Source organism: Diabrotica virgifera, chromosome 6 (genome assembly GCF_917563875.1).
Source record: "Diabrotica virgifera virgifera chromosome 6, PGI_DIABVI_V3a".
NCBI classification, from domain to species: Eukaryota; Metazoa; Arthropoda; class Insecta; order Coleoptera; family Chrysomelidae; genus Diabrotica; species Diabrotica virgifera.
The window spans coordinates 144,517,062-144,532,860 of NC_065448.1; the positions used below are offsets into that span (position 1 = coordinate 144,517,062).

The 15,799-nt window shown below is 33.2% G+C and overlaps 1 protein-coding gene across 1 annotated transcript in view; it reads right to left on the reverse strand.

The window, feature by feature from the left end:
* The window catches only part of LOC114336204 (vitamin K-dependent protein C), a 283,411-nt gene that overhangs the window by 201,108 nt on the left and 66,504 nt on the right, over positions 1 to 15,799 (reverse strand). The window contains exon 2 of the mRNA XM_028286535.2: positions 7,395 to 7,637. Within this exon, the coding sequence (XP_028142336.2) occupies positions 7,395 to 7,637 (243 nt within the window). The remainder of the gene's footprint in view (positions 1 to 7,394; positions 7,638 to 15,799) is intronic.

A 15,799-nucleotide genomic window follows, 5' to 3' on the forward strand; every position in this document is an offset into this window, starting at 1 on the left:
GCTCCGAGGAAAAAGGGCGAATACGCCAGTTACAGTTTTTTTTTTTAATGCAATGGATAGCCTGATCATTATTCGAACAATGTACCACCATAACATGGTTTATTCGTCCTTTCTATTCAGAACTATAATAGGTTGACTTAACGGAAGCAAACTGTATGAATCTTAAAAAGTATGGTAAATGTTCCGTGGAACAACGGCGAATACGCCACCGCTACGTCGGTACACAGCTAACCCTCCCACTTCTGTCTTGCCAAATTTCTGAATAAAATTTCCGTGATTTCCGTCTTATTTTTACCGTTTTAAGCTACAGTGTCGTTTTGCTTGTCAAAGCAAGTAGTTTTTATTTTGATTAGTTTGAATAGTTTGAGTTACTTTACTAATAAAGTTAAAATTTTACTGCTACAATGTCAGAAAGCGAGTTTACAGAAGACCAAAACAAAGGCTACACTAGAAAAAGGTCGAAAACTGAAGACACGTGGCAAAAGAATGTGAATAAAGTTAAAAGAAACTCAGGTGAAGAATACAGCACCATTAAAAACAGAAAACTTGTGCCTAAGCGGACTGTGGGAAGTCCCTGTTCCTGTGGATGTTTTGAGAAAGTAGGTTTGGAGAAAATTAGTATAATTTTTAAAAACTTTTGGGAATTATCTGAGTATAACCTACAAAACGCTTACTTATCTAAAAGAGTGAAATCTGTTTCTGTCAACCGTTGTCGCATTAAAAATCGACCTAGTCGAAAGTTACGTAGTATTGAGTACAGTGTACTTTTTGAAAGCAATGAATTTAAAGTCTGCAGAAAAGCGTTCTATGCGATTCATGGTGTCACTGAAAAGAGGGTTCGAACTGTTTTGAATAAAGTATCCACAAGTGGCACTGTAGAATTGGACAGAAGAGGAAATAAAAATCCAGTTAACAAAGTAAGTGTAGAAATGAAAGAAACTGTAATGTTACATGTAAATAGTTTACCCAAATGTTCAAGCCATTACAGCAGAGCAAAAAGCCCTTACCGAAAGTACCTTTCCACAGACTTAAACATAAACAAGTTGTATGACCTGTACTGTGAGTGGATGACAGAAAATCACCCTTTAATTATTGACCCTGTCAGCTCACGGTTCTATCGTGACACATTTAATAAAAAATTCAATATTGGTTTCAACCCTCCTAAGTCGGATACTTGTAATTTTTGTGACAAAACAGATATGGAACTTTCAAATTGTGATGATTTACAACGTAACCAATTGCAAGTTGCCAAGGAACTTCATTTAAGACGAGCCAAAGCAGTTCAAAAAATACTTAAAAGTTATAAAAGTAATAATGAAGACTCAGTTTCAGCAATTTGTATAGATCTGCAGCAAACTCTCCCTACCCCTAAACTGACGACATCTGTACAGTATTACAAAAGGAAGCTTTGGACCTACAATTTTGCAGTCCATGATGTTAAATCTGGAAAATGTGTTATGTACATGTGGAATGAAAGTACTGGAGGTCGTGGTTCATGTGAAATAGCAAGCTGCTTGTCCCATTACTTTGATTCTATGGATCATCAAGTCAAAAAAGTTGTGCTATTTAGTGACAATTGTGGGGGCCAGAACAAAAATATGAACATTGTTTTAGCTTGTTTGAAAAAAATTCATGAATTAAAATTTGATTTCATAGAACATTACTTTATGATTCCTGGACATTCATATTTACCTTGTGACAGGGATTTTGGTCACATTGAGTTAAGGCTTCGAAATATTGATGTTTATTCTGAAGACCACTATATTGACTTAATTCGTTCATCAAGGAAGGTCAGACCATTCAAAGTAGTAAAAATGACATCATCAATGTTTTTTGATTTCACTGCTCTTCAGAAGTTAATTACAAAAAGAAAATCAACTGCTAGTTTTAAAGATGGTAAAGTATTTCTTTACTCCAAGTTGTTCAAACAAGGGTTTTCCATACAACCAACGTACCAAAATGTTTTGTCCGAACAAGTTGTTTTGCAGAAAGGAAAAGTAGGAGAATATCAACGCCATTTGTTTGATTTATCTGCCGCAGTTTTGTCTCCTAAATACCAACAGCCTATAAAACTTTCAGAGGAAAAAATAAAAGACATCAAGTCACTTCTTCCATACATACCGCTTCATCATAGGAGTTTCTTTGATGAGCTGATCTCTCTCCAAGAATCACAAACCAATTTGGCAACGCTAACTGGAGAAAGTCAGGATGATGTTATGGATTTTTGCTTGAATTAATGATTTATTGTTTGGTGTTTTTTTAGTTTTTGATTTATCTTAAACAGAACAATTTTTAATTAAAAAATGTTTTTCATATCATATCCTTTGAATAAAACTTTTTTCAATATCCCGAATTATAATTTTGGTTTAGATGGGGTGATCTTATTTGCTTAACAAGCAAAACTTTTTATAAAAAAATAGTTTTTATCTAACCGCATTACAAAATTTTGATGACGTGTATATTCGCCCTTATTGAATTAAAAACACTTTTTCAACTTTAATCGCGTTTTTCTCAAAGTGCCCATTTGGCGTATTCGCCGTTTGTCCACGGAGCGCCTCATATAAAATAAGGGACTTTGGGTTTATTTCCAAAACATTGTGTTTCGGCAAAGCTGCAATAAAAAAATGGTCCTGTTTATAATAATAAACTCAGTTATTTGCGTTTGTCATACCGACAACGAAATGTGCCAGTACCGTTATGATAGTAAATTTAGCCAAGGGTAGTTATTTACTGAAACGGCCATAGGCGTACCTGTAATGGGTACTAGTGGGTTTAAAATTTAATCCAACAGGTATATTAATTATTTACTTATCCTATTATATAAAAAAAATGTTACAACATCAAAAGGATTAAAGCAAGGATGTTGCATATCCACCACTTTATTTAAAATATACCTCGAAAGTGCTTTAAAAAGATGGAAAAAAAATGTAAAACAATGGGGATACCACTCACCAACACTATGGAATATACGCTCATTTTTGCAGACGATCAAGTAATAATGCCTCAAGATTATTATGAATTAAACTATATGGCAAGAAAATTAATTGAAGAGGGTCTAGAAGTAAATAAAAAGAAAACAGAATACTTTTGTGCATTGAAGGAAACCAAAAAATCTCACACTACGATGAAGCACTGTCATGACTACAAATAACTAGGTATCAGTATTTCGCACGATGGAACGTTAGACAAAGCCATAAGAAAAAAAAAATACGTCAGGTAGAAATGCCATCACAATGCTAAACAGCATCGGACCAATTCATCAGCAAAGAAAATTAAGGAGGATATATGAGACGATAGTCAAAAGTATTACTCCATACAGCTGTGATATGACCACTGAAAGAAAGAACACTGACAACGCTGAGAGCAACAGAAATGGATTTTTGGAGAGGAGTGGCAAGAAGATCTAGAAGGAAAGGATTATCAACGAACGCATTAGAGAAACAATGGGATTCAAGCGAACAATCACGGATGACTTATCAACAAAACAACTTATCTTGTTCAGACATTTACAAAGAATGGATGAACAAAGAATACCTAAGGAAATACTAAAATGAAAACCAGAAGGAAAAAACAAGTTAGACCGAGAAAAAGTTGGAGCGAAAGCATAGACATAGAGCTGAGAGAAAGAGATATAGGAGGGAACCTATGGAACATCCAGACGAAGTGGCGATTGGGAATCGGAAAAGCGGCAACGGCGGAGAACGTTATAAACCGATATGTAGTAAGTAGTAGTACTGAAGTCTCAAATAACTAATTATATTGGCAGTTTTAAAATCAAACTCATAAATAAACATGATGTGAAATATGTTTACAAAGTTGACAAAAAGAGTATTACATGAGTTAAGTTTTTCAATATCTACTTAGTACAAAAAGTTTCTGTTTAAACATTTTTGAGTTTTACAAATTAACCACAAATCTCCGACAGCGTAAATTTAAATACGTATTTATTTGTATGACAAAGATAAAAAGAAAAATTTAATTTGTTTCTTAATTAAAGATTCTCAGCCAGTTTGCGGTGAAAATGAGTATCAAACATGTAAACCCTGCTGTCCTGAAATATTTCCAACTTGTGAAAATAAAAAAGGCCACGAAGAAATGTGTAAAACCAAAAGAATTTGTAAAAATATTTGTATTGTTATTTGCGCATGTAAGGAAGGATACTTTAGAGACACAAAAAGTGGAAAATGTGTGAATGATTGTTAATCTATCAAAGTAAATGTAGTATGGTATAGTTAGACCCAAACCCAGACATCCAAAGTAAAAGTTATCCTCCAACACCAAATTGTTCTATATGGTCCACATAATGTTCAGAAAAAAATCACACCATTTTAAGCGTCGGGTTTGGGGGAGAGAGGGGGGAGAAATCTGTAAATTCGTAGTTTTTTAGGTTTTTCGTCAATATTTCTAAAACTATGCGGTTTAGCACGAACAACCTTCTATACAAAATTGTTCTACATTAAATTTTAAATAAAAAAGGTCCTATGCATAACCCTTCCAAAATGAACGGTTCCAAAGTTAGTAGTATAGTATAAATGGTCCAAAAAAAGGCCTAACCCAGACATCCAAAGTAAAAGTTTTGCTTCAACACCAAATTGTTGTGTATGGTCCACATATTTTTCAGAAAAGCGTTACACCATTTTGAGCGTCCGGTTTAGGGGGGAGATGGGGGAGAAGTCGGTAAATTAGTAGTTTTTGTATGTTTTTCGTCAATATTTCTAAAACTATGCTTTAGCATAAACAATGTTCTATACAAAAATGTTCTACATAAAATTTAAAACAAAAAATCTTCTACACATAATTGTTATAAAAGCAACGGTTCCAGAGTTACGGAGGATGAAAAGTGGAGGTTTTCGATACTTTTTGTATTTTTTGGGCAATTAATGATGATATTGGGTGGTGTGGTTGACGGTTCTTCAAGGGCTTATCACTAACATACCATCGGCCACTGAAATAGCAAATTTTATTTACAAAACACAATCCTGTTAAAGAAAATTTCTATAAATTGCACAAAGAATATAAAAAGTATCGAAAACCTCCACTTTTCACCCTCCGTAACTCTAGAACCGTTGATTTTATAACAATTATGTACGCTAAAGCATAGTTAACGCTAAAGCATAGTTTTAGAAATATTGACAAAAAACGTAAAAAAAAACTACTAATTTACCAACTTCTCCCCCATCACCCCCCAAATCGGAAGCTCAAAATGGTGTAACTTTTGACTTACACAATATGTGGATCATACAGAACAATTTGGTGTTAAAGGAAAACTTTTACTTTGGATGTTTGAGTTAGTCCTTTTTTGGACTAGTTATACTATACTACCGTAACTTTGGAACCATTCATTTTAGAAGGGTTATGCATTGGGCCTTTTTTATTTCAAGTTTAATGTAGAGAACAATTTTGTATAAAAGCTTGTTCATGCTAAACCGCATAGTTTTAGAAATATTGACGAAAAACGTAAAAAATTACGAATTTACCGATTTCTCCCCCCCTCTCCCCCCCCCAAACCCGACGCTCAAAATGGTGTGACTTTTTTCTGGACATTGTATGGATCATATAGAGCAATTTGGTGTTGAAGGATAACTTTCACTTTGGATGTCTGGGTTATGCCATCTTTTGGATCAATTATATTATACTAATGTTCCATTTAAAAAATATTGAGGTTAATCAAACAAAAGACACACACAAAAGAAATAAACTGCACAGCAACAGAAAAAGAAATCAGTAAATGGATGGAAGAAAATTACAGAAAAATTTTAAAAAGTTGCATATCTTTTGTGATCGTCCTACATTTAGTTAATATCCATTATTTTTTTACATCAATCCCATGTTCTCTTAATGTTATAATAATTACTTACTGTATTGCCAAATAGTTTTGAGACCAATTGTCAGCACGACTAAAATAATTACACTTGTCACTATGTCTGGTACCACCTTGTATTTTCAAAATGTTACCCTAAGGACTACGTTTAAAATTGTCTGGGTTTCTAATAATCCTTATTAAAATGTATTTTATACAACAATAGGGAACTTGCATAAAATTTTAAATTCGAAAAATGCTATAAATCACAACAAAACATAATTTAAAACATATATGTCAAAGAAAAATAAAGTATTTTTTGTCTTTCGTTTGGCCCCTAAAGACGATTAAAAATTCAAATTATACCAGCCAGTCCAAAACGCGCCCTCATTAGTCGTGACGTCATATAATTGTAGTATTGGATGTCCTCGCCATTAATTCAATAGGTTTGGCATTCTTTACACACTGACACTCAGTTTTATAAATATTTCTGACACAAATCTGGAAGTCTTGGAGGCCGAGAAATTGGAGAACCACGTCCAATTCATCGGTTCGGGAAGATTTCATTCAGGCGTTTATGAACAACGAGAGTGAAATGGAATGAGGCGCCATCTTGTTGAGAAGAAATGGTGTCAGCAGTGCCCTGAGCTGTCGATTTCAATAATAACCTTTCTTTGATTATCTGCAGATAAATAACTGTGATAAGTTATGGAGCCTTCAAAAAATATGACCCAAACAGATAAGTTGAAATAATTCCAGCCCATGCCATAACATGAGCGGGTTTTTTTTCACTTCCTCAATGAAGTGGAGGTTGTCATTTGCCTAGAAATAAACATTTTGATTTCGAGAAATCACAAACTTATCGGTGAACAGAACATTTTTTTTTGTCATATGCTCTCGGAAAGTGTTGAAGCAGTAATTGACACGCTTCAATTGTAGACTCACTTGTGGCCGCCATCATGTTTCCATCGCATCTATTGTTGTCTGTCTGCGTGACCAGACAGGTGCCCTTGAAGATGCACATGCGCCGAAACGCAAATAAATATGGGCTAGCTGATGAAACATTATTATTATTAGTGTAAAGGGACTTTCCTGCCACCCTATACATCATTTAGCTTGAAGAGATTCAAAATAGTGGACCTAGCAAGAAGATTCGAATACTGTAATAACTAAGCTTGTTTTAACTTGTTTTAATTCAATTTATGTAAAGAGTCAGTGGGTCTCCCATAGCTAAAATCTTTAATTTTCTGTCAAATAATTCACCTGTTGTTCTTAGTTAAGGACAGGATTGTAAATAGGTATTACAAAACTTTAAAAAATCAATATAAAAATTATCGGAATTGTTGAAACACATAATATTATATGCATAATTTTTTAAATGTTGTTCTGAAGCTATTTCCTTGTGGCATTTTTATGATTAACTATTTTTATGGGAAATAAGCCACAATTAAATCGAAAAAATAATTGTGGCTTATTTCCCATAAAAATAATTAATTTTTTAAAGTCCGGACCTGATCTTTACACAAATATTAGCACATCCCTTTACTTACTAAATACCCGCAGTTAACGTTTAGCACCGTAATTAGCAACTTACGTTTAGTGTCACTTTCTCCACTTCCTTATCAAATATCAGCCTGACCCAGACTCCGCTAATGTCATGATCTGGTCTTAAGATGAGGTTTCCTGTCCAATAACCTGGTTTATCAATCGTTCCATAAGTAAACGTTTCCGGGCAAGGAGACGCTAAAGGGCTTTCGGGAATGTCGGAGGGCACCGCCTGCGACATCGATACCAGTGCTGCCGCCGCGTGGAAGGCAATTAAAACTTTCAAGAACATCTGAAACAGAATACTCCTTAATAGAAATGTGTTGGATTAGGGATTAGTATCGATTACAGAAAGGAAGATATTTTTGTAATATAGGTTCATATTATTAGTATTATAAATTATTGATCTTAAAAAAGTTGCCATTTCTTTCAGAAAGTGGTTGTCAAATGTTTTTACTGAAATTTTTAGTAAGTAATTTTTACACTACGAGTAAAAAAAATTGGGACACTCTCAGTTTGTATGTTTGTTTTTAATTTTGTAGGTGATAAATGGTAATTTCAGAGAGATTATATTTTTTATATTCTAAGAATAAGAGGAAAATCTCAAAAGATTTCGCATGAGAACATACTCGCACCATCAGAGGAAAAGAGTGCAGAAATAAAAGAAGAATTTTACGGTGATTTGGACTGCATATGGAAAGACACCTAAATACGACCTGAAAGTGGTACAAGGGGATGCAAACGCAAAAATTGGAAGAGAAGAAATCTATATACCTACGATAGAAAAATACAGTTTGCATCGGAAAACAAATAATAATGGCCACTTGCTAATAGACTTCGCCAAAGAAAATAATTTGAATCAAAAATGAATAACCATTTTCAATTTCGTTGCAACACGAAACTACAGCCGCATTGTATTCTAGTTCAATCAGAGAGTACAGCAAGCACCTCTGCCGGTTTCGAAACTTATTAGTCTCTCATCTGGAGGCACATAATATATGCTGCTCTCTCTGACCCAACCAGGACAAACCCCGGCGTGCAGTTACGGATTGCAACGAACGAAATGGCAGGGATGCCCTAGCGGCAACTGCTAGCAAAAGACTAAGTTTTCAAACTAATAGCACAAAAATATTACTCTAGATCCCACCAGACTGAAAACAACGGGAACCTTCTCTGGTTACACCTCCGACGCTTTTAAAATTTGCAAGCCATAACGGATGCTGAGACTAAAGAAGATGAGGGAATTTTACAATTTATAATTTACGTCCCAAATAATTTGATTTTTAAGAGCACCTACTTCTAATGCAAACATAAATCAAGGGCGGATCCAGAGAGGGGGCCATGGCCCCGTCCGAGAATTTAAAAAAATAAATATTTAAATATTTGCAGTTCAAATGTTTTTAGTTTCAAACACATACATACATATATGTACAAAACAAGGGATAAATATGTCTTCTGGACTAGAATTAAACAACAGCAGTAACGGACGCTTCAAGAATGACATAGGATGTTTTTTAAATCAAAATGTTGATAATTTTACAAAGTGTTAATTGTTAGAACGAATTTGGCAGCCATCAAAATGATATCAATTTCCACATTCTGTACACACAAAGAATAAAAAGAAGAAGAATAAGAAAGAAGAATGAAAAATGTGGTCACAATAAAGGGATGACAGCCCAAAGCCTTGCCACGAAACCTTAAACATCTTTCCCCAAACTCATGGGAACATAAGGAGCCATACAAACCCATGAAAAAACATCGTAGCACAAGGAGTGCGTTCAGGTTGGGCTGGATTTTCGGGCAGACTGCAATTGCGCGCAGCGGTCAGGGTTCTCAACAGGGTGTCTAAGCCAATGGTGCAATTGCGCGCACGGCTTTAAAAAGGTATGCGATGATTGCGCGCAATGTCGTAAATTATAGTAAACGGAAGTTTTATTTACTTCTTATTCGTTTTGAACGGAAATTTTGCTAATTTTAAAAAATTAAGATAATACCAAGTGAATACTACATTGAAATAGTTGTGATAAAAAAAAAACTAAATAGTGTTTCTTTTATAATTAATATTTATTGTATTAAATAATGTACCGGGTGTCCCAATAAGAATGGCTTTCGGCCATATCTCAGGAACCGTTTATAGTAGAGCTTTGAAATAAAAAATTTTATAACAAAAGTTGCCTCAGGAAAAGCCTGGAAATTATTTTCATAATTGTGGGACCACCGCTAGAGGGCGTAATTGTATATCAAAAATTAAAAAATCTAAATTTTACAAAATTTTCCTAATGAAGGGGCACTGGAAATCCGATCGTCGTATTCTTCATAAAATTCTACGCATATTTGATTTGACAAGTTTAGGTCTACCTTTGGAAATAAGAGGTGGGGGTGAGTGGGAACCTTGTTATGAAAAACTGGCTGTGAGTCCGGTTCTGCTTAATCAAATTTTGCAAACTTGGTCTTGTTGAAGACAGATATTTTTCGTCAATGTAAAAGTTATGATTTTGAACCAACTTACTGAGTAATATTCCAGCTAGAAGGCGTTATTTAATTTTTTTCAAATATCTAGTGTTCCTTGGAAAATATTAAATACAAACATGCATTTTTAATACCATATTACAAAATTAGATAAAATTAGCAACAGAATAGCGAAAACCGCATGTTAATACCTTTTTTCTATCTCGAGATATCTTACAAAATGTGTAAATTTAAAAACATAACTGTTACTGTCACCGGTAAACGAAATAATTCATTAAAAGTAGTGTGCTATGGAAACAACAAAGAAATATTTTCCAGCTGTCAACGTATATTAGGTCTTTTCAACGCTTCTCATTTGTTTCGAGCCTCGTTCATATCTCGTATATTAATATTATACACGGATTATACGGCATATGACAGAGGCTCGAAACAAATGAGAAGCGTTGAAAAGCCCTATTACAAAGAAATAAAAACAACTATTTAGTGATGACATAAACGTTCAAATTTTTGCCCATCATTTTCGTTGCAAACATTTACTTGAATGGCGTTTAGTATTCTCTGGATAATGTATTCTAGAGTAGTGTATGATGGGCAACAATTTGAATATTTAGGTCGTCACTAAGTAGTTCTTTTTGTTCTGTGTTATATTTAATTTTAATAGTATTGTTTCTCTTTATATTGTTGTTTTAATTAATTATATTTTTATACGTTGACATCTGGAAAATGTTATTTTGTTTTTTTCCACAGCACACTACTTTTCATTAACTTAGTTTACCGGTGATAGTAACAGTTATGTATAAAATTTACACGTTTCTCGAGATATCTTGAGATAGAAAAAAGGTATCAACATGCGGTTTTCGCTATTCTATTGCTAATTTAATCTAATTTTATAAAGTATGACTAAAAATGCATACTTGTATTTAATATTTTCCAAATAAAACTAGATTTCTGAAAAAAAATAAATAACGCCTCCCAGCTGACTTATTACTTATTAGGATGGTTCAAAATTATCACGCTTACATTGAAGAAAAAGATCTGTCTTCAACAAGACCCAGTTTTCAAAATTTGATTTAGCAGAACCGGACTTACAGCCATTTTTTCATAACAAGGTTCCTACTCACCCCACCTCTTATTTGCAAAGGTAGACTTGTTAAATCAAATATACGCAGAATTTGATGAATAATACAATAATCGAATTTCCAGTGCCCCTTCATTAGGAAAATTTTGTAAAATTTAGAATTATTTATTTTTGATATTCAATTACGCCCTCTAGCGGTGGACCCACAATTATGAAAATAATTTCCAGGCTTTTCCTGAGGTAACTTTTTTTATAAATTTTTTTATTTCAAAGCTCTACTATAAACGGTTCCTGAGATATGGCCGAGAGCCATTCTTATTGGGACACCCGGTACCTACATATGTAGACATTTAATTTGAACGTGCCTTATAACATATAGATAGTTTTAACAAATTCTATTGTGAATATTTCTTTATTTTTAAATTTCTCTATCAAATTTGTTACATATTTTAATGTTCTTTCATAATTAATATTTTTAATTTTTTTTTTTTTTTGTAAATGTAAGGTAATTAAATGTAATGTGCAATCTATTTAATTGCACATAATTAATTAAAAATTAATATATTATATATATTATATATTACTAGATGACCCGGTGAACTTCGTTGCACCTTAGATAGTGGGTCATAATTAGATAATGTGTTATAATTTTGATTCTAGGTCAATAAGGAACTTGCATAAATTTGAAATTCGAAAAGAATGTTATAAATCGCAACATAAAATAATTTAAAACATGTATCAAAGATAAAAAGTTGTTTTTGTGTTCCGTTTGGCCCCTAAAAACAATTCTAAATTTAAATTATTGCAGCTAGCCTAAAACGTGTCGTGACGTCATAGGGTTGTGTGTCTAAATTCTGCACCAGCAAAGTAAACAAAATTGTATATAATTTTAATTTTATTTTAATTACTGACCCGACGAACTTCGTACCGGTGTTATTGTGAATTAAATAATGATATCTCAAAGTTCACTAAGTAAATTAACAGAAAATCTAAAAAATAATGTATGACAAAAATTTGCATCAATGTAATGCTTTTTTATAAACAATACTCTATTCTTGGTGCAAAATAAATACAGTGGAACCCCGATAAGTCGGCCTCCAATAACCCGGAAGTCCGGCTAACCCGGACCGATTTTCATCAAACAAACATTTCAACAATAAAAATGTTACTGTATGAGTTTTTTTACCAAGAAATGAACAATACTGTATACCACTGTACGTAATTTAGATGTACCTACTGTGCTATGTATGTATTTCATGTTTTTGCAATTATAATGGAAGTTTATCTGTATGTAAGTATCAGTATTTTATTAATTTTTACCATATTCTCCGGCTTACTCGGATTTTCGATAAACCGGATCGGCCGCGGTCCTGATTAATCCGACTTATCGAGGTTCCACTGTAAAGATGACGGTTTCCCTACGCGCAAAAATTTTCCGTGTGCCAAACCTGAAAACTCGTTACTTTTTAAACGAAGTTATTCTTGCAATTTTCAAACGGTAAGTCCGTTGGAATCATTAGTATAAGCGGAATCAAGACATCATTTTCTTTGTATATTTCCAAACCATCTCTCTTATCAATTAAAACACATATTCTTCTACTTTTAAGTCGGCAAAACAGTAATTTGCATTGAGACATATTAAAAATATAACATTTTATTGATATGACCAAACCATCTCTCAAATGAAATCAAATACGTCATACTCTTTCACTCATGAATTGAAACCCACATTTTTCAACTTTTAGGTAGGCAAAATAGTAAGTAGTATTGAGAAATATTAAACATATATACTTAACTTTCTTTTGATATGACCAAACCACCTCCCTCATAAATTACAAACACATATTCTTCCACTTTTAAGTCGGTAAAACAGTAATTTGCATTGAGAAATATTAAACATAATTTTATAACTTTCTTTTGATCTGTCCAAACCATCTCACCCACGAATTCAAACACATATTCTTCCCCTTTAAGCCGGCAAAATACTGATTTGCATTGAGAAATATTAAACCTAATATCTTATATATTCGAAAACAATGTTATATAGTATATAACATTCTTTTCATATGACCAAACCATCTCGCTCATGAATAAACAAATCCATATTCTTCCGTTTTTTCAGCAAAACAGTAACTTGTATTGAGAAATATTAAACAAATTTGTATTAAATTATTTTGATATGTCAAAACCATCTCTCTTATAAATTAAAACACATATTCTTCCATTTTGAAAAGGCAACACAGTGAGTAGCATTGAGAGATATGAAACATATATAACATTCCTTTGATATGACCACACCTTCTCTCTCAGGAATTCAAAAACATACTGTTGCACCCATAGAGCACTGCATGACTCAGTGCACTTTTAACTCGCCCCCATCAAATATTAAATGTAAAATAAATTTTTTTTTAATTCATACCTTAAAATTCTAAATATTAATTAATTATGACAATAACAAAAAATATTATCGATCATTTAAGACACGCAATAGTGTTCACGATATTTTTCGTTTGTTCATCTAGTTAACATGAATAAACTGGATGGTTTGCCCAGCGAAAGCAAGTTTTTTTGAAAATTTCGTAAAATTAAAAAATTCATATTTTATCCAATTTGAGTCCAAAAGTTAATCTGCTGCACTTTGCTATTATAAAATTTCCCGTTGTTTCTTCTTCTGTGCTCAGAATTTTTCTACGACTTACGGTTCGCGCTAACGCACGGCATAACGCAGTTCGGAAACGGACTGCGCTAGAGCAGTAAAAATAGCACCGTTTTGTTCGCAACTCAGCAGGGAGTATACCTGCCAAATTTCATGAAAATCGGTCAAGTGGTTTCGGAGGAGTTTGGCAACAAAGCCTGCGAAAGAGAATTTTATATATATAGATGTTAAACTACGAAATTTTTTTAAAAAAATAACGGTTAAAGATAGAAAAGTGAAAATTTAGGATTATATGTATCTTTTGCTTGTGAATCATATACAATTAAGAAAAATCGGTTTGTCGAAAAATAAAAAAAAATTTTAGGGGGTCAAAGCCCCCTTATAACGTACGGCTATGAAATATAGATAACAACCTACTCCCTGTCCGGTCGAGTCCACCTGCCAAATTTCATGAAAATCGGTCAAGCGGTTTCGGAGGAGTACGGTAACAAAGCCTGCGAATTAGAATTTTATATATATAGATGTTAAACCACGAAATTTTTTTAAAAAAATAACGGTTAAAGATAGAAAAGTGAAAATTTAGGATTATATGTATCTTTTGCTTGTGAATCATATACAATTAAGAAAAATCGGTTTGTCGAAAAATAAAAAAAAATATTAGGGGGGCAAAGCCCCCTTATAACGTACGGCTATGAAATATAGATAACAACCTACTCCCTGTCCGGTCGAGTCCACCTGCCAAATTTCATGAAAATCGGTCAAGCGGTTTCGGAGGAGTACGGTAACAAAGCCTGCGAATTAGAATTTTATATATATAGATGTTAAACCACGAAATTTTTTTTAAAAAATAACGGTTAAAGATAGAAAAGTGAAAATTTAGGATTATATGTATCTTTTGCTTGTGAATCATATACAATTAAGAAAAATCGGTTTGTCGAAAAATAAAAAAAAATTTTAGGGGGGGCAAAGCCCCCTTATAACGTACGGCTATGAAATATAGATAACAACCTACTCCCTGTCCGGTCGAGTCCACCTGCCAAATTTCATGAAAATCGGTCAAGCGGTTTCGGAGGAGTACGGTAACAAAACCTGCGAATTAGAATTTTATATATATAGATGTTAAACCACGAAATTTTTTTAAAAAAATAACGGTTAAAGATAGAAAAGTGAAAATATAGGATTTTATGTATCTTTTGCTTGTGAATCATATACAATTAAGAAAAATCGGTTTGTCGAAAAATAAAAAAAAATTTTAGGGGGTCCAAAGCCCCCTTATAACGTACGGCTATGAAATATAGATAACAACCTACTCCCTGTCCGGTCGAGTCCACCTGCCAAATTTCATGAAAATCGGTCAAGCGGTTTCGGAGGAGTACGGTAACAAAGCCTGCGAATTAGAATTTTATATATATAGATGTTAAACCACGAAATTTTTTTTAAAAAATAACGGTTAAAGATAGAAAAGTGAAAATTTAGGATTATATGTATCTTTTGCTTGTGAATCATATACAATTAAGAAAAATCGGTTTGTCGAAAAATAAAAAAAAATTTTAGGGGGGGCAAAGCCCCCTTATAACGTACGGCTATGAAATATAGATAACAACCTACTCCCTGTCCGGTCGAGTCCACCTGCCAAATTTCATGAAAATCGGTCAAGTGGTTTCGGAGGAGTTTGGCAACAAAGCCTGCGAAAGAGAATTTTATATATATATAGATGTTAAACTACGAAATTTTTTTAAAAAAATAACGGTTAAAGATAGAAAAGTGAAAATTTAGGATTATATGTATCTTTTGCTTGTGAATCATATACAATTAAGAAAAATCGGTTTGTCGAAAAATAAAAAAAAATTTTAGGGGGTCAAAGCCCCCTTATAACGTACGGCTATGAAATATAGATAACAACCTACTCCCTGTCCGGTCGAGTCCACCTGCCAAATTTCATGAAAATCGGTCAAGCGGTTTCGGAGGAGTACGGTAACAAAGCCTGCGAATTAGAATTTTATATATATAGATGTTAAACCACGAAATTTTTTTAAAAAAATAACGGTTAAAGATAGAAAAGTGAAAATTTAGGATTATATGTATCTTTTGCTTGTGAATCATATACAATTAAGAAAAATCGGTTTGTCGAAAAATAAAAAAAAATATTAGGGGGGCAAAGCCCCCTTATAACGTACGGCTATGAAATATAGATAACAACCTACTCCCTGTCCGGTCGAGTCCACCTGCCAAATTTCATGAAAATCGGTCA